The 20,479-nt window shown below is 35.5% G+C and overlaps 1 protein-coding gene across 2 annotated transcripts in view; it reads right to left on the minus strand.

The window, feature by feature from the left end:
- Positions 1-1,816: 1,816 nt before the first annotated feature.
- GASK1B (golgi associated kinase 1B) overlaps positions 1,817-20,479 on the minus strand; it is a 47,744-nt gene continuing 29,081 nt past the window's right edge. For both annotated transcript variants that reach the window (XM_058550262.1, XM_058550263.1), the window contains exons 4-5: positions 8,639-8,865; positions 1,817-5,761 (exon numbers count right to left, since the gene is read on the minus strand). In XM_058550262.1, the coding sequence (XP_058406245.1) occupies positions 5,554-5,761; positions 8,639-8,865 (435 nt within the window). In that variant the 3' untranslated portion in view covers positions 1,817-5,553. The remainder of the gene's footprint in view (positions 5,762-8,638; positions 8,866-20,479) is intronic.

A 20,479-nucleotide genomic window follows, 5' to 3' on the forward strand; every position in this document is an offset into this window, starting at 1 on the left:
TGTGACTTCATTCACTTACCACGTGCATTTTTAGGTTGTGAAACAGTCTGCCAGCAACTCCTCTGGGTCAGACCTTTTGTACAGCAGAGCCCATAATCCCGGGAGACTACAGAGCTTAAAAATTAAGGAAGACGCCATATTTTGACTTAAATCAGCGGTGCCAGAATGAGAAGAGGGGTAAAAGGTGAATGATATAGACACTCTGAATTCTTCTGACAGGCCGAAGGAAGAGTAAAAAAGGGTTACAGTTCTTTGCATAAATGGCAAGGAAATAATTCCATTGGGAAAAGTTCATTCATTTGTTTAGGAAATTGTTTTATGAAAAGCAGGAACATTATGCTCATGCCCAGAAAACCACTGGCAGTAAATCAAATAACTTCATTTAATTGTATACATGAACTTGCCTCATGCTCTAAAACACTACAAAGTAAGTGACTATCTATCCGGGATCTTTTGTATAGAAGAGCAAAAATATCAGGTAACTGACAATCTGTAATAAATTAAAGGATTAAATAAAAGTAACATCAAAGGATTCATTCTCTAGTTGAGTAAATGAATGGTAGTGAATTTGGGACTGATGGCCTGGGCGGAAAATATTACAGTATTACTAAAGACAATGGTCCCTCAACTTTTATTGGTATCCCATTAAATACTTTAAATAAAGTTTAAATAATTTTAAATTAAGCTTAAATCATTTTAAAAATTATTTAAATAATTTTTTCCAGAACCTAAGTTTCCACCTTTGTATAAAAACAAAACTTTTAAAACATATTAGGTGAAGATCTTTCTAAAGTGTACAATATTATTTCCCACCTTCTTAAATATACTATACAGCAAGAGTTCTTAACCTGGGAGATCATAGACCTGAGAGGGAAGAGTTCCAGAGATGGCTATCCCAGGGTCCAAAAGTCCTTTGAAAATATATGCAGAATTGTGTAGACAGGCTATACTTTTAATCAGCTTCTCAAAATGATCCAGAACATACATACGCGAGCATGTTTTTGATTAATCAGGGTTTTCATTATGAGCATCTACTATTGTACCACCATACTGGAACACAGTGATGTCCTCAGGACATATTAAGATGAATGGGTCTATTTGTCCAGCCACAAAAATGACTCCAAATAGTCATTTTAAGCAGTAATGTCAACAATAGATTAAAGATAGAGTCAAACTCACTGTGAGTACAAAATCTTCCCTCTAGTCTAAGAGTTTATTTCTGGACACTCCTCAAAGAATTGATTTCCTCAACTTTTTTCTACTAATGCTATAACTTAAAGTCTAGTTACAGGTCTCAATTGATGATTAACCCACTAAAAGTTACTTATTAATTTGTACATCCACATTGCCTAGCACATAGCATGACACATCGTAGAGTCTCAGTCAACTGTGCAATGGGATTATCAAAAGTTTCATACTATGAGAAGCTTCCTTGCTTATTCCACTCCTTGCCAGTTCACAAAAAATGTGCCCTAAAATTATTAATACACATGAATATGCCCATGTAAGACTTTCAGGGTTTATTGAGCTAGTGTTTCTTATTTTATTGTTGTAGACAATGAAATCTGTGAGAAAGTTTTGGCTTTCTAACTTTTGAAATCATTTCCAACACTGAAGATTCTAGATCAACCATTTCTGTAAATTTAGACAAGTAACTTTGCCTCATTTAGCCTCAGTTTCTTCATTCAGAAGTTAAGGGTGTTGGACAAGATGCTGATCACATGGTACCATTCAGTTCTTAAATCATGTAACTATGTTTTGACAGTTTAAGTAAAATTTTCAAAAATTTAAAATCATGACTCTCAAGAAAATAAAATTATATGACTCAGCAGTCAAAATTTTATTAAAGCAAAATTTTCAAAAAGGTAAAACTGTGACTCCTATGTAAATGTAAAATGAACATATGTCAAAGATTTTATTCAAATAATTAATTAACAAGGGAAACAGTAAGATGGCAAAGTCATTTCAACGAGTATTTGAAAAGTTAACTATTTATAGGCAATGTTAGGATAAGATTGCTGGACTAGATATAAAACTGGTTAATGTCCAACAGGGTAATAAACTATAAAACCATTAGGGTTGTCTTTTCCACCAGACAGAAATTATTTGCATCTCTATGGGATAAAAATCTACAAGTTAACCTCTGCCCTACAACATTGTTCAAGAACCCATTCAATACAAAATCAAGCTCAGCACTGCACTGAAAGAACACTCAAAAATCTCTCCTGGCTATTTCCAAGTATCAGATTATTTTTCTGACAAGTTGAATTATCTTGCATGAATAAAAGTTCTTAATTCTTGATGATACCATTTAGTTTTTAGAGGAAGATCTTTATTGTCTTTATTTGACCCATGTACAATTTCCATACCATATTTTCAGACTAGTTCCCTAAACGTGCCTTACTTTGTCTTGTGCTGAGATAAACATTAGGATTTCATAAGATAGTGTGTAAATGAATCTACATCTAGTTTATTGTATTCATTAGATATAATGCAATGTATGTTTAAAGTTACAATGGAACAAACGAGCTATTACACAAGTTCAGAGATTATACATATTTTGAGCATAAGTCTAAGACATTTTATATTTCGATAAGTTCCTCGAGTGCCCAATAAACTTAATAAATACAAATGCTATAAAGAAAACTTTAAACATAATTCTAAGTCTTACCCCAAGCAAAGAAAAGAAAGCCAAAAATTAAATATTCTCTTATGGTTTATGATATCTGTTAACTAATTTGCATACCACCTAAAACAATGCTATACGTGCACCAAGAGAAAGCATATTATCACTAATAATGATATAAATATATGCATACACAAACACAATCCAATAAAATTCTTGACTATTCAATTGTTTCTTTTATTACGGATAAACATAGCAAACATTCCTCCATACTTAACTTCTGAAAAGTAACCCATCTACAAAAGAAAATGGACCCATCTACAAAATAAAAAGCTCTTTAATTTCTAATATTTTTATTACAGATTTGTAAGATATGCATTTATTTTCATATCCTCAGCTTAAAGAAAATAAATCACACAAGAATAAGCTTTTCTATCTCTGCCAAGGTAAATTGCTCTATTTTAAATTTATCAAGTTATAAATAGACCACATAATGTGCTTATGTGAACTAAACCACAGCATAATCTGAGTACATCTGAAAGGCACAGAGTATTCTCACTGTTTCAGTAAGAGAAAAGAAGAGTAATACTTATTATTAGAATTAAAAGCTTGGCCTTCAGCTATCCATTATTCAAAAATAATACAGCATGAATTATTCACTGATTATAAAACAAAATACATTGTTGAAAAGCAAAGGTGACTAAATAAACATGTGTTCTGGGAACTTTTATTTAATATTAAGCATTTTGGAATAACTGGAGGCAAATAAAGAAAGTCAGACTCACACATGGGAGGACCAAGCTGCCCAAGCAGTATAGCTTGAGACACAAAATTAAAGCTCCCTTCTAAGGAGCCTGGAATTCCCACCACCAATATCACAAATTTGGATTAAGATGGTATAGTCCATAAAAGCATATTAAAATGCAAATACGCCACCTTGATAAGACAAGGTGTAAGGCAACTTGACAGTTATTTCAAGTCAGTGACTCAAAGTAGAACCTGGGTCTCCAAACTTTTGTTAGGCCAATTTTTCATTAATATGTTGATTAATGAGAGAAAAAGGGATCTTAAAAAGCCCAAATGCAGCAGGTAAACATGGAGACTCAGGACAGCCAAAGAGTATTCTGAATGTGTGGGACCAGAGGGAGGCACTCAGGGCAAAGAGGGAAAATCAAAGAGGAGAATAGTCTGGAAACCACTCTCCAAGGATTAGCCCAGCAAATAAGGGTGCTAAAAAGGAGTACTTGAATTCAAGCCTAGAAAAGTTATAATTAGACAATCAAATAATCCACCTCTCCTTGGTCTATCTTCTCTTCTACTTAACATGTTATTTTGACATTTTGTCCTTATACATTTTAATAAATTAGAATCTATAGATATGTTCTTTTTAAAAAACTTAACCTTTATTGTAATATCTTTACTAGTTCTAACTTACAGTGAAGCTGAGTTACCCTCTATCAGAACACAGAAAATGGGGTCCCTTTAGCAATAACATACAGAAGAACTGCGAAAACAGAGGATAAATGTATTATAAACATTTTTAAATTGTATTTTTGAGCTTTCCAGGAAAGAAGTCAGCATATCAGCTTTTAAATAAAAGGTGAGGTGTGTGGGGGTGGGGAGGGTGGGAGAGTAATGATTTGTGGGAGATTTGAAACCTCTATAAGAACATCTAATATACATGATGATGTGAGTCTCTTCCAAGGACATGAAGACTCAACACATAAATACTATATGTCCATGTCCTTCCACCTAATTAAAAAGTTGGTAGAGGGAGTTTGGGGAGAATTGTTTGAGGCTTAATATTGCCCAAATTTGCTGTTTTAGTTCCAGTTATGCACTTTCATTGAGGAGAATTCAATAGAGTCAGGTTCTAATTTAATTTGTTCATATTTCTCTTATTGGAATAAGCCAAAAAATATATTTACACACCTTCAATATCTGGTCCTACTGTCAATATCTGGGCAATATCAATTAAATCAGTTTAAATATAATTACACAGAACAAATTTGAGGAAATTTACTATTATTCATAAAATATATAGAAAATTATAGTACACCTTTGGTAAAAATTACAAATTTTTTTAGAGCGCCCATTAAAAAAAAGATACTCTACAAGTACAGTTTCAAATACGTAACTTTATATCTTAAAATTGTTTAATTTTTAAGCCACTAGACATAAATTGGACCAAAATTGAGAGAGCAAAACTACCTAATGTATAAATTGTCAAATTTGGATGGTTTCTATAATGATAACAAAATAAATTTCTAAAGAGAAATGGAAAATGTGATTCTCGCTGCTCAGAATCACAGAGATGGCTGATCATTTATAGATACAATAGAATATACACTGATAGTTTTGCAAATAACCCACCATTTCTACTTAGAATTATTGTATGCTCTGATGTTTTTGCAGATCATGAGCCTCAGTTTTCCAATGTAGAGTTGGCTCTGGGTAGCGTTGGGACTACTCTGCTTTAACAATCAAAAACAGAAGAATGTCAAGAACCATTCCTATTAGTATTTGGTCAGACCAGTCAAAATGGCATAAAATATGGTTTATTAAAGGAATCAGTAGCTCTGGTTTACACTGTTCTATTACACGGCATGACAAATATTTTAACAAAGCTAGCTGGCGTAATAACTGCAACTGTTCTGTAATCAGATGTTGAGACTCACATGACATGTGACATGATGTTAGAGATAAATATAAACAAAAAAATTTTTGAGCAGTATGTTTTTCAAAAGCATTTTAAGTCTGCCTATAGTGCTCAGGCTTATCATACATATTTGGTTAAATTCATTTATTTTATGTATTTCATCTACATTGCCTCATTCCTAAAAGGGCTTGAGGTTTGCGTACATGATTTAAAAACAAAAACAAAAATGCATAAATATATCTAGTACTCTAGCCAGAAGATCCTTTTGTTATTCATCCATAGGTAATACTTTGGCCCCATGTGCGTTGATGTAGGTCAGAAGGATTTTGGCTCTCTGTTCTATCACATCGATAAGCTTTTCAATTCCTTGTCTACCTCCTTGACTTTCCCAATAAACTTTATCAAGAAACAGAGACTGAAGGAGTTTCTGCCGTAAGTGCTGGCTCTTCAAAACAGAAACTGCAGATTCGGGAAATCTGAAAAGATAAAATGATATTTCAGTCTTAGTAATTGCTTGGAAATATTATGCCTTACCCAATTGTTCTGCCCTTCGTTAATCTGGCATAAAACACACTATCAAATAGTACCTTGAGAATGAAAACATTTTTATCACTGTCAAGCTGACACTTCTCTTAATAATTGTATACTAGAAGAATATGTTTCAAGAGAACTGAATTTTCTATACCGTTGAGAACTTGACATACTAACATCTTACTCAAGGTCATTATATGTAGGCAAAGAGAGGCAAAGAATTAAAAAGGATTCTGTCAGCCTGGCAAAAACCCTTTCCTCAATCTTCAGCTCATTTCGCCCATAGAAATCACTTCAATCTGTCAAGTAGAATAGTATCCTCATAAGTGTCAACGTGGGGTTTTATGCAAGAAAATATGAGAAGCAAAATGCTGGCAATTTCAGTAAAATACTCTTCCTGAGTAGAAGTTGCATGAGTGAATTTAATGTAAAATAATCCAAAATATATGTAGTAAAAAGAGAAAGGAATCATTCCAAAATGCCCAATTAAATAAAGAACTGCCTTTGATTCAGATTATACTTCAGAAATTCTGAGGATCTAGGGGCATTTTATTAACCTGGAATACTAAATTGTTTTCAAACAAGTTTAGCAAATCTCAAGTTTTAGAGCCAGGGCATTGCACAATGAACCATCTCTCTGGAAAACCTGAAGCCAATTTAGAAGGGTCCTTGCTGAATTGCCTTAAGAGAATGCATTGTGCTTTCTGCTCTTTATTTAGAAAGTATACAGCTAGCACACACATTATCTGAAGGACATAGTAAAAATTTCTGGTTCAAACTCATCAGTAATGTTTTGCTGAATCTCCAATTTGGCTCCCCCTAGCTTTCATGAAAATGCTGATGAAAGCGCAGGAAAAATATTGGGGTTTAGTAGTAATTTTCAAGCAGACCTAGTTGTTCCTTAAAAACTAAAAGAACATATACTTGTTTGAAGAGCAGAGTTTGCCAAAAGTTTCAAGCCTTCTAAGCACCTTTTCCAAATTTCAATGGCGCAAGCTGGGGATGGCCCTCAGGGGGCACGAAATACAAGGGATCCAGGCGCTCCAGGACTTCTCATGCTGCAGAAAGACCAAAGGCCAGAGCTGGACGTGCTTAATGAGTCTGACTAAGTGTGGAATTCAATAACGCTAAGATGCTCTGAGCTCCCTGAAGACATGGACTATTTAATTTAGCGGCCATAGTATTAATTATGTAGGCATTTTTGCACTATGAAGTATTAATAATCTATGATTTATAAATTCTATGGCCCTTCAACTAATTTAGCTGTGGCAGAACGTATGATGGAAATGAGATGATCTCTTCGGTGACTAATCCTTTCTGTGAAAGAAAATCAAAAAATTACCTGTCTTTGCATTACATTGATTAACAGGAATATTCTCTGCGTAAATATGGGTTAGCAAAGTCTTCATTTTTGCTTTTCTATGTGTGAATTACATATTCAAAGAAGATTTAACTTTAAACTCATTACTCCTCATGCATTTAAAGTTAAATCTTCTTTGAAAGCATAAATAAAAGAGTGTTCATATTTATATGAATGGATGGAATAGATAGATTGTATTCTCTAGGCACTCCTAATTCTAAGAGGAAATTTAGGAATTTAAGACGATTTTGTAATATTAACTCAGTAAGTGATGCCTTAGGTATGTAAATTTTCTTACCCATAAAATTTCCTTAATTTAGACACGTAAAAGAGAGAATCTACCATATATTCTACCTTCAATCCACAAAGAGATGTGAGGAATAGGTCATAACAGGGCAAGACCTGGCAAAAATTCATGAAATTGGGGTTCATGAAACTCTCATAGGAACAGTATTGTCTCTAGTGTTGAAAGTGCATAAAATCCACATTACCTAATTCATAGTGCTGGGAAGAACTATTGAAATATGCTTCAGAGTATTATTGACAAGAGAAATAGTAACAGCATGAACACCACAAGTTATCGCAGAAAAATTATTGGACTTGGCTACAGAAGACCCAGGTTCTACCCTCAATTTTAGACTTGCTCATGTGCTTTCCAGCAGTCACTTAGCTTCACACAGCTGGTTAACTATTTTACTAATGCACCCCTCTATTTTCAAGTCTCAGACATACTCCAATTTGTTAGTCACTCTGATTTCTAAGGTTAGAAGGCCATGAAGAGTGGCTATGAGGTGGAGCCTGAAATCTAGCCTACGGTGGGGTTTCTGACACTATTAAGTGTCTTAGTTTCTTTTATTTCCAAATAGATCTGAGCTCAAGATATTGTTTCCCATAATCTACATCTACTGGAAGGATTTTCAAATGCTCAAAAAACCCTCGTACCTGGATTAAACAGCCTCTGTCTTTTGATACTGTGTTCTACTTGGCAGATTGCCTCTAATTTTCCATCACATTCATAAAAGTCCCTCGAGTTTATTATGCCTTTGGACATCCTGCCATGTCAATATCTGCATGTCTGTCAGTTCCCCTGTCCCAAGACCTAATAATGGAGCCTTTGCCACCTGCTTATCCCTGCTCTGCCAGTTCCTAATCCAGAGATCCCTGCATGCTTCCAACCTAATGCACATGGATTTGCGCAGTGAGGGCCAAGCTACATGATGGATGTGAATGTAGTGAAAGCTTTGTGGGTTGCATGGGTTGTGAGAGTGACACCCTGGCTGCACTCTTGTTCTGTTCCACTTGGGTTTGTTTCTCTTTTCTGAGCCTCCATTCCCAGATTCCACATCCACAATTCCTTTCAAGGGTTAAATCGATCAGACATAGGATGTGACTTTTCTCAAAACCTTGCTAATTATTTAATATAAATGATGTCCTGGAGATGTTCCTATATCACAAAACTTACTCTTTGATGCCTTCTAACAATTTGAAGTTTAAGTTATCTTCGCTTCTGTCAAAGAAACCCTTGTTGTCTATGAAGACCAAATGCCTTGGGTCATGCTTTCGCTGGATAATGTGTGCTAGAGCCACAGCATCTTGGTTGTCACATTTTGGCCTCAGTCCATTCTGTACACAGGCATCTTCCTTTCGAGGTCTGAATCCACAGCAATTTGAATCTAAGCGATTATAAATCTGGAAAGGGAAAAAAGAATCCAAGATACTGAGTAAAAACAAAACTTGGGAAAGTTAGAATATTTCCAAAGAACTAGTGCTTTTTAAAGAGCTGAGTTGCCAGCATCTAATAAGGCCAGGCTCATTTAATTAAAGGCAACTGTCAGAATAAGTCCAAGGTTCATATCCTTCTGACTCAGCTGTGGTTATAAGCACTTCCAGCTTCTGCTAACAGGTCCAAGGTCAGATCATCCAAGTTAGACGTCTCCACCCTTAATATTCAAGGTTTCCACTGACATCACATATAGACACACGGCCAGAAGAATCTCTGATTCTATTGGTGACAGAAGATAGAAACCTTGTAATTTACATATGCAGAAGGCTATATCTTATTTTCTCTCTCGGGTTGGTTATAGAAAACCAGAGTTATCTCAGTGGCTCTAAAAGTTGACTACATCCCCTACCCTCTCTGGCTTCAGTATTACAACATATAATCTGAAATAACATAGAACAAATCTACTGAAAAGATATGAGATCCAATAATGATAACTAAAAACACTAGCTGTATGGAGCCCACAGATAGATTCTAAAGAAGTGAGCAGAATTAACAAAACTGTTGGTCCTATTGGGGTCTATTATGAGGAATCAGGCTACTCCCTATGGAAGAAGTTAAAGAGAGATTAATTAGAAAACGGAGAATTGGGTTATTTCCATTGCTTTTGGGCAAGGAAAGAAATAATATTTATTAATCAGGGTAAACTAAAGCCTGGGGTCAGGAGTTAGATAAATTTAAGGTCAAATCTCTATTCTCACACTTGTTAGCTCTGCGACCTTGTGTAGATTCCTTTACATCCCTGACTCTCAATTTAATCACCTGCATAATGGGAATGAGAGTATTCACCCTGCACAGTTAGTGGGAAGATTAACGAAAATGTTTGTACACCCTCCAGCCCTGACTCAGGCATCTAGAAGATACTCAAAAAATGAAAACTGGGGGCTGACCCGGTGGCATAATGGTTAAGTTCACGTGCTCCACTTTGGCGGCCTGGGGTTTGCAAGTTTGAATCACAGGCGTGGACCTACGCATTGCTCATCAAGCCATGCTGTGGTGGCGTCCCACATACAAAGTAGAGGCAGATGGGGACAGATGTTAGCTCAGGGACAATCTTCCTCAACAAAAAGAGGAAGACTGGCAATGGATGTTAGCTCAGGGCCAAGCTTCCTCACCAAAAAAAAAAAGAAAACTGTTATTACTATTGTTGAGACACATACATACACACTGTATGCAGTGATTTACCTCAAAACGAGTCTCCAAGGCAAAGGTAATTTCTCCATTTTAATGAAGGAAAACAGAATCTCAGAGAGATTAAATAACCTGCTCTGGGTAGAATATTAGTAAGTAACAAAGTTAAGATATAGACACAGTTATGTTTGTCTCCAAAATTCATGATTTTTCCCCCAATACATCATGTGAATAGTTTAAGGTTAGTTGAAGATTGTACATATTCTCATGATTTAAAAGATGGCTAGACACAGATTGTCACTTTTATTCTTGTAGCACTAAATTCCCATACTTTCTCCTCCTCCTGTCTTTATGCAGATCCCGCAGGGCTGGCCACTCTAGGGTGCCAGTTGCTAATAAAGGAATGCAGAAAGAGTAGTACCAAAATTTAGCCTACTTTGAAATGATCATTCATTCATTCATTCAACAAATGTTTATTGAACATCTTCTACCACCTATCAGTGAGCTAGGCACCAAGGCAAATGTGGTCCACGGGCAGCACTTCCCCATCACTACTTCCAGAGGAAAATGAAGTGGTCATTTAATTTTGCCTTACTACCACAGCAAACTTTAAGAACTGGGCAAATGACCTTCCTCTCCATTTTCTGCATGTACGTGGACTTTGTATCAAACAGCATACTTTGAGAAGCAAGGATTATAAGAGAAGTTAGTATAAGCCAATTTTCTATGATATTATGTAAAACTAGTCACACGGAGCAGGGATGGAGCCACGAAGCATTTGGACAGCGCAGAGGGTACACAGCTGGTCTAGAAACAATCTACAGATAAGGGAGGCCTCCCTCAGGATTGGTTCCAGGCAGCTGATCCACGGGGCCATAAGTCTAACCATTAGTTTATCCAAAAGATCACATAGGTTGACTCCAGGGAACAGTTAAGTTCCCACTGCTGGTTAAAGTGCATGTGTTTGACATGAGGATAGGAAAGTTTCCCAAAGGTGAGCAAGAGTGCTCTAAGCAAATCACTATAGGTTAAATGAAAAAAGCATAAATTATAGTTAAGTCCACGTGCTCTGCTTTGGCAGCCCGGGGTTCATGGGTTCAGATCCCGGGGGCAGACCTACACACTGCTCATCAACCCATGGTGTGGCCGTGTCCCATATACAAAATAGAGGAAGATTGGCACAGATGTTAGCTCAGGGCCAACTTTCCTCACCAAAAAAAAAAAAGTATTAGAAAAATTTATTGAGCCCTTCTTCCTCAAACAATTTCATTCCTTTTTTGTAGTACCTTGACTGCCTTTGAATATAAGAGAAACCAAATGATATAAAGAGATTGCATCTGACTGCCAATTATTTAAATTAAGATCAGGGAGTCAGAGAGAACATAAAAAAAATAACTCTTCTAGAAGCTGCTTCTCATCCAATCTCCCGTTTTTAATATACATCAGCTAATAATTCTCAAAGAATCTCTATACCATTTTTCCATCATTATGTTACGTTTATATCCAGTTATGATGACATTACATAGGGGAAAAAACTAAATCCTATTTAATTTTTACTACAACATCAAGGTCTGTTATGTTGGATAAACGCGTTTAGAACTGAACTTTGAAGGACAAATCTACCAACCACTTCTTAAATAGCGCTCTGAACCCTAAGCTCTTTCTTCATTGTTGATTTCATGGTGGTGGGGAAAGGACTAAGACATAGAGCTACATTTCTGTTATTTCTACAATAAAGCCATGAGTATCATATACAATAAGGTTAAATAATAAACACTTCAGAGTTTAGGCCCTAACCCTCAGTACCTCTGTAAATATTATACCTCTTTATTTTTAAACTACAAGAAAGCATTAAAAGTTAGAGGTGGAAAAGACCAATTTAGGTCATCTTTTTGTTGCCTTCCCAACATTACCTTGTTTCCTACAGTATATTTTTAAAGAGCTTTGTCTGATCTAATTTTGAATCACTCAACAGTCTGTGACAATTTCACTACTTCCCCGACAGACTGCTGTGCCATTCAAGTCTAACAGACCTTATTATTGAAAACGGGTGTGTGTGTTCAGCTCAATTTCTCTTCCAGAAAATGTTTACCACTCCTTTTATTCAGATCTGTGCATGTACTTGGTGGGTATGTTAACACGTGTTGAGCGTGTTTGTGTGTGTGTCTATACACCTATAGATACAGAATCAGATTGTAAAGCCTCAAATATCTGGGTTTTACTTTCTTCTTATTATTCAACTATAGTAAATTATGTCTTTGTATTATTGCCCTTGTCTAGCAAGGGCTTAAATAGCTCTTAAATCTTGTTCCCTAGCTCTTCTCAGAATTTGGTTTATAGTCTTCCTTTTGAATTCACATTCAATATACCAAAAATAATTTGACCACAAAACCATAATCCACTCCCTTAAATTCAGTGTCATTCTGCTTGGCATTTAATTTAGTTATATATTAAATATATTTCTGCTTACTTTTAAGAGAGTTTACCTATTTTTCAAAGCCCGACAAAGCATATCCTAGATAGCTATGAATCCATATTATGGTTTTAATATACGTGTTTAGTGCACGTATTAAAAGTTACTTCATTTAACTATTGCATGATTAAGCACTGTAGTTCACATCTATGTGTCTATGTTCTTAGATAATTATCCTACAAAGAAGATTATTTGAGGGTAAATTTTGTCAGTTAAATGGTTGTGAGTGTAGATCATCATTATTGGAGCTTATTCAAATTCACATCTCTCACTCTTCAAAACAAGGAATATTTTTGAAAAACTGATCTAAATCTGAAGATTACTGCCAACCATCATTTTCCATAAAATTACTCTTTCCTCTTTTAGGAAAATATATCTTTTCAATGTTTACCTAACTAAAATTATACTCAGAAAAATCCAGGTGTTCCAGCCAAATTTTCTTTGGTGGTGGGGATATTTTTAGATATATTGCCGTCTTCTAAAGTTTTTTTTTTTTAATTCCATTTTCCTTTTTGTAGAGTGAGTTTTGCCTGGAGGAAAAAGTGTCTTTTAAGTGGTTCAAGTTATGTTCACAGAGCCTCTGCTGCTCTGACTAGCTCTCCAAAGCCCATTAGAAATCGACAGAAATCCAATGACTTTCCACTCTTTTGCACAACTCCAGTTCTAGCTGTGTCTTCAAAAAGTGGGTCTACCAAAGCAATTGTGGTGGTTTCTTCATATTTTCTTTTTCCTCAAAACAATGCAATTAAGTGACTAATTTCAGGCAATGCCTAAACAAAGGCATCAAAAAGTATTCTAAAAGTGCTGCTAATACTAATAATGAAGAACACAATAGCAGTCATTGATTGAGTGTTTGTTATGTGCCAGGAATTGTACTCTTAATGCTTTACATGTGTTATCTCATTTAATCCTCATAGCAACCTTAAGAGAGAGGTGCTACCAATAGTCCCACTTGATAAATGAGGAAACTGAGACACAAAGAGGCTGGTTGACTGACCCAAGGTGCCTCTGTTCATTAATGACAGAACTCAGGATTTTAACCCAGATGTCCATGACTCCAAAGTCCATGCTCTTATCCATCCCGATTGTATCTCTGAGGTACAGCCTCCACGGTGGTACTGCACAAAAGCAGGTGCATTTGTGTAGGACATTAAATGATACCATGATCAATAAATAGTGGTTATAAGGTTTCAGCAGAAATACAAAGAACTTCAGTTCAGGGCAAAACTCATGATGGAGAAAATATTGCAGTTGGGTTTTAAGAGACAGGCAGTATTAGCTAAAAAGCAGGCAAAGGTCTGAAGGGAGAAAATCAAAGATACTTTTAGAGAATCTGAGAGTATATTAGCCTAGCACTTCTCAAACTGTCTGTAGTGAAAGACCAGGTGTTTTTGTTTTTTCTTTCTCCTGGTCCCACAATCCATGTGGACTGTTGCTTTGTTAAAATAAATGAATGAATGAATAAATAAATAAATAAATAATTTATTACTAGAGAAATAAAATGTTTTTAAATACAAAATACCAGCCAATATTTTGTTAGATTCAATAGACAAATCACCCAACTGCTATCAAAATTTTTAAATGCTTATTTGCAATTTTTGTACGTATCATGGACTGGTATGAACTAGCATGGGTCCTTGAGTCGCACTTTGAGTAGCACAGCACGAGACTACGCCATTGAGGGTAAGGAGAACATGAAGGCAGGTGGTCAGGGCAAAGGGTGAATGAGAGTACTGTGCCTATAAGGGAAAGCTAGAAAATCCGACGTGGCTGCAAGTTTCACTCTCATTTTCTCATGGAGAGCTGGAAGCAAGGTAAAAGGCAAGGGAGCAGAGCATCAGCTGAAAATATTCCAAGAACGAACACTGAAGGGAACCATGGCAGAATGTACTCAGAAGCTGAAGAGAGAGTAAAAGGAAGACGTTCTTTCTAACATAGAAATTCCCCTTATCCAAACATTTTTCTCATTTAATTCTTTTAGTTAAATTACATAACCCTGTGTATTTTTCTACCTCTGTTTTCCTACACCTCTTTAAGGGTCTGAGTGAGTGTGTGTGTGTGTTTGTTTCTGGTTTGGTAAGTCAATATCTTAAGATTTTCACCATCTCTTTTCTAGCTATTTGTTTTTATCATTTAAAAACTGCACCTTTACAAAGAAAATTGCATTTTTAGAGAGAAAGTTTAAATTTCTCTCTACATGCAATCAGTGGAATTTAACATGCAATGAGTGGAATTTAACAATTCATCATAGTAACTTATCCAATGCCTGGCAAATAGTAAGCATTTGATAAATATTTATTATTGAAAGAACTCTGCTGAAAGTTGCTTTTCACTTTGTATTTGGCTATTTACAAAGCTCCTCCACAACACTATCTTCTATTGGGAAGAATCAAATAAGCAAAATAATGGTGGCATGGTAAGACATGGCTCTTTTTAAAGTAGCATCTAGTGAAAGGAGTGGGAAAAAACACAGGGAGGGAGCAAGCAATGGAATTGCCTGTGCTTGTCACTTGCTCTTGGTTGGCTTCTTTACGTGGGTTTAATTTCACTAACTATGGGCCATGAACTCTTATATCCCACAGAGAGTCCAGGATAACACCTTGTATGTAATAGGCATTTGATAAATACACAATAAGCAGATGTGACAGAAGTAACAACAAGACATTCTTTTCTATAATTAGCATTTTTCTGGAAGATTCCTCTGAATCCCAATGATCTCCTTAGACATCTTATTTCTTTTTAGAAAATGCATGGGAGAAAAAAGTCCCATTTTCAGCAATTATCTTATTTCAAAAAGGCAAAAAGACAGTGAGAATCACTGCCATTATCAGCCCCACCCTTAGTACAGAGAAACACAAAACATATGGACTTATTTATTTCTCAGCTAATAACTCACATTGGAAAATCCTCTACATGAATTTGTCTCAGTGTATACCAGTGTATGGTTGCCATGTTATCAGTGGAGCTAGATTGGATTCCTGTAGTCTAATGAATGTGTGAAGGTTGACCAGGTCATAGAGAAGAGCAACCTCAGACAAATCCCACAGTCCCCACGGTACTTAACACAGACCTAGCCTCTTACCTGGGGAGCTACACAAAGGGAAAGCAAAAGTGTTCTCACCAGCCCGCACCTGCAGCACTTGGGAACTCTCACCTCATGAAATAATAGATTTCCTTTTTGTTCTGTGCTGCCATGGCAACAGGTGCCTGTTAAATTAGTATGCATGCAAATGTGACTAGCAGAGCACTTGATGAATGATGAGAAAAGCAAAAATAGTTTGCAATATATACATCTAACAGTGGGCATCGGCTCCCTTGTGCCTCTGCCTCTGTAAATAGCACTGATGGATCTACACCTCCTATACTCCAAAATTCCACATTTAAAAATAACTATCTGTGGAACCAATTCAGCGCAGAATTGCTAGTGTCTTCCACATTACTGAATCATAAGTAAAGACATAACAATATTTCTTTATGTATATGTAAAAATATTTTTAATGCTATAATATATTTGGATCTATTTCTATAGATGCAATGTTTAGAATCCATATACTGCATCTCTGACTAAGTACCAGAAATCAAACATCATTCTGCCACAGAAAGACTCTGGAAAGAGTCACCAGGCAAGTGACAATCTATTTTTAGAGAAAGAAAATTCACGTTCTATAATTTTCACAAGCAGAGCTGCATGAAAATAGCCTCTGCCAAAGGCACACCCACCTTCCTGTAAAGATTTATAAAGAGCACTCAGACTAAGAAAAACAATAATTTTTACATTTTATGAAATTCTGACTTATAGAATGGATCTATATTAAGCAAATAAATTTAAAACAGGAATAAAATAACCAATATAAGTAAAAAATTTTTAAATGCTTTCTCAATGAAATGAAGCACCATTTTTAACAATTTAACATTAAATAGAGTTGTAAATAAGCTTAAAATTGCATGCATTTACATCTGAGAGAATATTGTCATTGAAAATCTTTCTTTTACTTGACTTTATGTATATTAATTTTTAGTATGCTTATAGAATTTCTATCAATTTTATTTTCCCACATAATGTAGTATTTTATTATGAGAAAATTAACAAAAATAGAGAGACCTAAATGACTATATAAAACACAATTCTGATTATGGTGACAAAGATTCTTTGCTTGATCAAACTTTAGTCAGGCTCCGGAACCTTCTCCTAGGCCTGTCTGTGCACTTCCTTATAAAATCTAGTTTTAGCAAGAAGGCTGCTGAGTCAGTTTAACCAGAACTCCCCATCCTTGATATCTGATCACTCTCCATATCTAATCTAGTTCCTTGTCTGCCACTATCGCCCAGGAGATGTCTGATCACCATGGTCTGTCTTCAGCAAGAATCTGGTTAGGCCAGTTGACCCAGAAGTCCCCTTACCCCTGATGTTTCCTCTTAGTAATTTTCCATTCACCGACCCCTACCCTGCTCTTTGGCTATGAATTCCCACTTGCACGTGCTATATTCAGGGCTGAGCCTGATCTCTCTTCCCCACTATAAAATCCCACCGCAGTGGACCCTATACCTATTGCGATGGTCCTGAATAAAGTCTGCCTTCCCATCTTCAGAAACTGTCATTGAATATTTTTCTCTTTAACAATGATTAACACAACCTAATGTAACATATCTAACAGCTATTTAAACTCAGTTTTTTACGGAAATCAGCTCTCTTTATAAAAAGTTAATTAATTCTGACAGACTGATTATTTTCTGGTTATTTAAAAACAAATACTACTTGAGAGTAGAATGGGTGTTGCCTGGGGCTGGGGAGTGAGGGAAATGGGGAGGTGTTGATCAAAAGGTACAAACTTTCTTAAAAGATGAATACGTTCTAAGGATCAGACTATAGTTGATACTGTATTGTATATTTGAAATTTGCTAACAGAGTAGATCTTAAGCAGTCTTACCATACACACGCTCACACACACACACACAAAAGCAACTATGTGAGGTGACAGATGTGTTAATTAGCTTAATTAAATATTTTAAAAAGTAAATGAAAGTAAACATTTCACAATGTATCTGTATATCAAATCATCACGTTGTATACTTTAAGTATATACAATTGTATTTGTCAATTATACCTCAATAAAGCTAAGGAAAAAAAGAGAAAATAAATAAATAACTTCTACTTTACTAAATTAAACTTTTTCAAAGATTATTTTTACATGTACATATAAAATTTCCTATTTGAAAATGAATTTGTTTCTAGCTCCCTGGATTAGCAAATTGCTATAAAATAAAGCCCTTTACGTAGCGTGGATACAAAATCCCAGGATACAGCTAAAGCACTTTTTACGTCATAAAGTTTCTAATTATCAAAATAACCCAAAAGGGTATGTATTTTTTCCCACATTACAAATGAAGAAAAAAGCGCAAGAGGGTAAGTAACCTGCCCAAGGAGACACAACTAGTGAATAATGTAGATTTCTACCAACTTCTGCCTGACCTACCACTCTGTCTCCCAAAGTAGAAAAGACCAGATTCTTGCTTTCATGAAGAATACAGTCTAATGCTTTTGTGTGTGTTTGTGTGTGAGGAAGACCAGCCCTGAGCTAACATCTGTTGCCAATCCTTCTCTTTTTTTTGGTGAGGAAGATTGGCCTGGGCTAACATCCGTGCCCATCTTCCTCTACTTTATATGGGACGCCGCCACAGCATGGCTTGGCAAGTGGTACATCGGAGCATGCCTGGGGCCTGAACCTGCGAATCCCAGGCCACCGCAGCTGAGCGCGCGTACTTAACCACTGCGCCACTGGGCCAGCCCCGACAGTTTAATGCTTTTAAGTATGATTCACTGTGTGTCCTCCACATCGACCAATATCATATTTGCACAGAGAACATACTCAACAAATGTTTGTTGAAAAAAATGAAAGAATGAATGCCAGCTCCACTCAGTTCACCTATCGAAACCTATCTACTGCAGATGACTAACTACTAAAAGACCTCTATTAGGCCAGACCTCCATGTTTTCCTCTATCCATTGTCTTGTAAAAAGCTCAGAACCTTAAAATAAAAATCACCGAATCTTAGAACCACAGAAATGTAATACCTTTGAAGTTACTAGGTACTATTCAAAGGGGAGTTTATTTCAGAAAAACTACCCTAGAGTCGCAGTTCTCAAACTTTTTTATTTCAGAATCCTTGACTCTCTTAAAATTATTGAAGACTCACAAAAGCATTCATTTATGTGGGTTCTTTACCATACAGAAATTAAAACTGAAAAAAATTTTAAATAGTTATATATTAATTCATTTAAAAATAATACTATAATATAATTATAGTATTATTTATTATGTATTTATTATGTATGTATTTATTATGTATGTATTATGTAGTATTATAGTAAAAATAATATAATTCATTTAAAAATAACACCCATTACTTGTTAACATAACACAGTTTTAAAAGATTGCTAAACTTTCCAAAAAATTAATAAGAGAAATGGAATTGTTCTTTCAAGTTAAAATGGGTTTAATGAAAAAAGCAGATAGTTTAGTTCACAATTCAAATGATTGCATAAGTGGTTTCCTCAAGACAACCATTGCACTGTGGGATGCAATAGAAGTGTTTTATGCATTCTTTCCATTTTGTCACACAGAATGTTAAAAAGATGTATAGTCACAGGTAGACACTTAAAAAAATTAATCATTTTTATTGCTTCATCAGGGGCATTCTTAAGTGAATGAGGCATTTATTCCATGTGTTTTTTTCATCTGAGTACAGTGGCAATGAACAGTAGGACGACTATTGGTACAGTTTGGTGCCAGCTTTGATTCATGCTAAGGCAACAACAGATTCACCCACTCTTGCAAATATAAACATAGTGAAAAAGGGAAAAACTGTCTCAACATTATTATGGAAATAGTTTTGACCTCATGGACCCCCTGAAGGGCCATTCTGTGACCGGCACAGAAAAGCCATTGCCCCAAACAGTTCCATTCAATTTGTCCATAAACAGTAATCGTTTTTTGAAGTTCTGTGTATCTGTCAGTTATTTGTGTCTATAAATAACACTTTAAATATGATTGGCGAGAGCATGGAACTAATAGAATCCTTATGAACCAGTTCTCACTTAATCCTCTCTGAGTCTACTTCATTGGGCAAATTGAACCATAAATCTTTTAAAAATAATTACATACAAAAAAAAATTGAGCCAAATGAATATCTGCCTTCCTTCTCAGGTGTTCCTACGGAAATACTATTGTGTTAACTTTTCCATGGTTTTCTTATGTGCTTCCTGGCAGATTTATCCAGAAGTCCAATGCTTAGACCTCCTGTTTGAACCTCAGTCAAACCTCAGTCGATCTCAATCAAGGTTAGTTTCAAACTGTCCATGTTTCTATGGCATAGGATTAGTGGGGAAGCCAATCCCAAAATCTAGCTCGAACAATGCACTAAACAATCTGAAAATCAAAAGGTTATTCGTGGAATTATGCAGGGTTCCTCAAATCCCTAATCTCTCCAGCCCAGCTATGTATACGACAAGATTTAGGATTGAAGCACTCTAACTATGCACTGATCAATTTCAACACAGTCTAAAAATCCCATGGCAAGGATTGAAAAAAGCACAAATGACATACGATTAAATAATATATGTATTACTTATATATACTATTATATGATAATAGTAATAATTAAATACTGCACTTTTGATTAATAATTAAATTAGCATTGACCCAGAAATGCTCAGTTGGTTATCACTTAGCAATATGAGGTTTATGAATATGACTTATTTGACCAGACATTTTTCCCTTTGATTCAGACTGATGCAAGAGCAAAGACCTAAAGACCTATGTTAACCAATTTCCTAGTCCATGTTTTATGCAAATGAGGCTTTAGCATAATCAATGCCAGAAATCTCTGAGAATAAATGCTAGACAGTAGGTGGAAAGAAT

This window comes from Diceros bicornis, chromosome 11 (assembly GCF_020826845.1).
Source record: "Diceros bicornis minor isolate mBicDic1 chromosome 11, mDicBic1.mat.cur, whole genome shotgun sequence".
Taxonomy (NCBI): domain Eukaryota; kingdom Metazoa; phylum Chordata; class Mammalia; order Perissodactyla; family Rhinocerotidae; genus Diceros; species Diceros bicornis.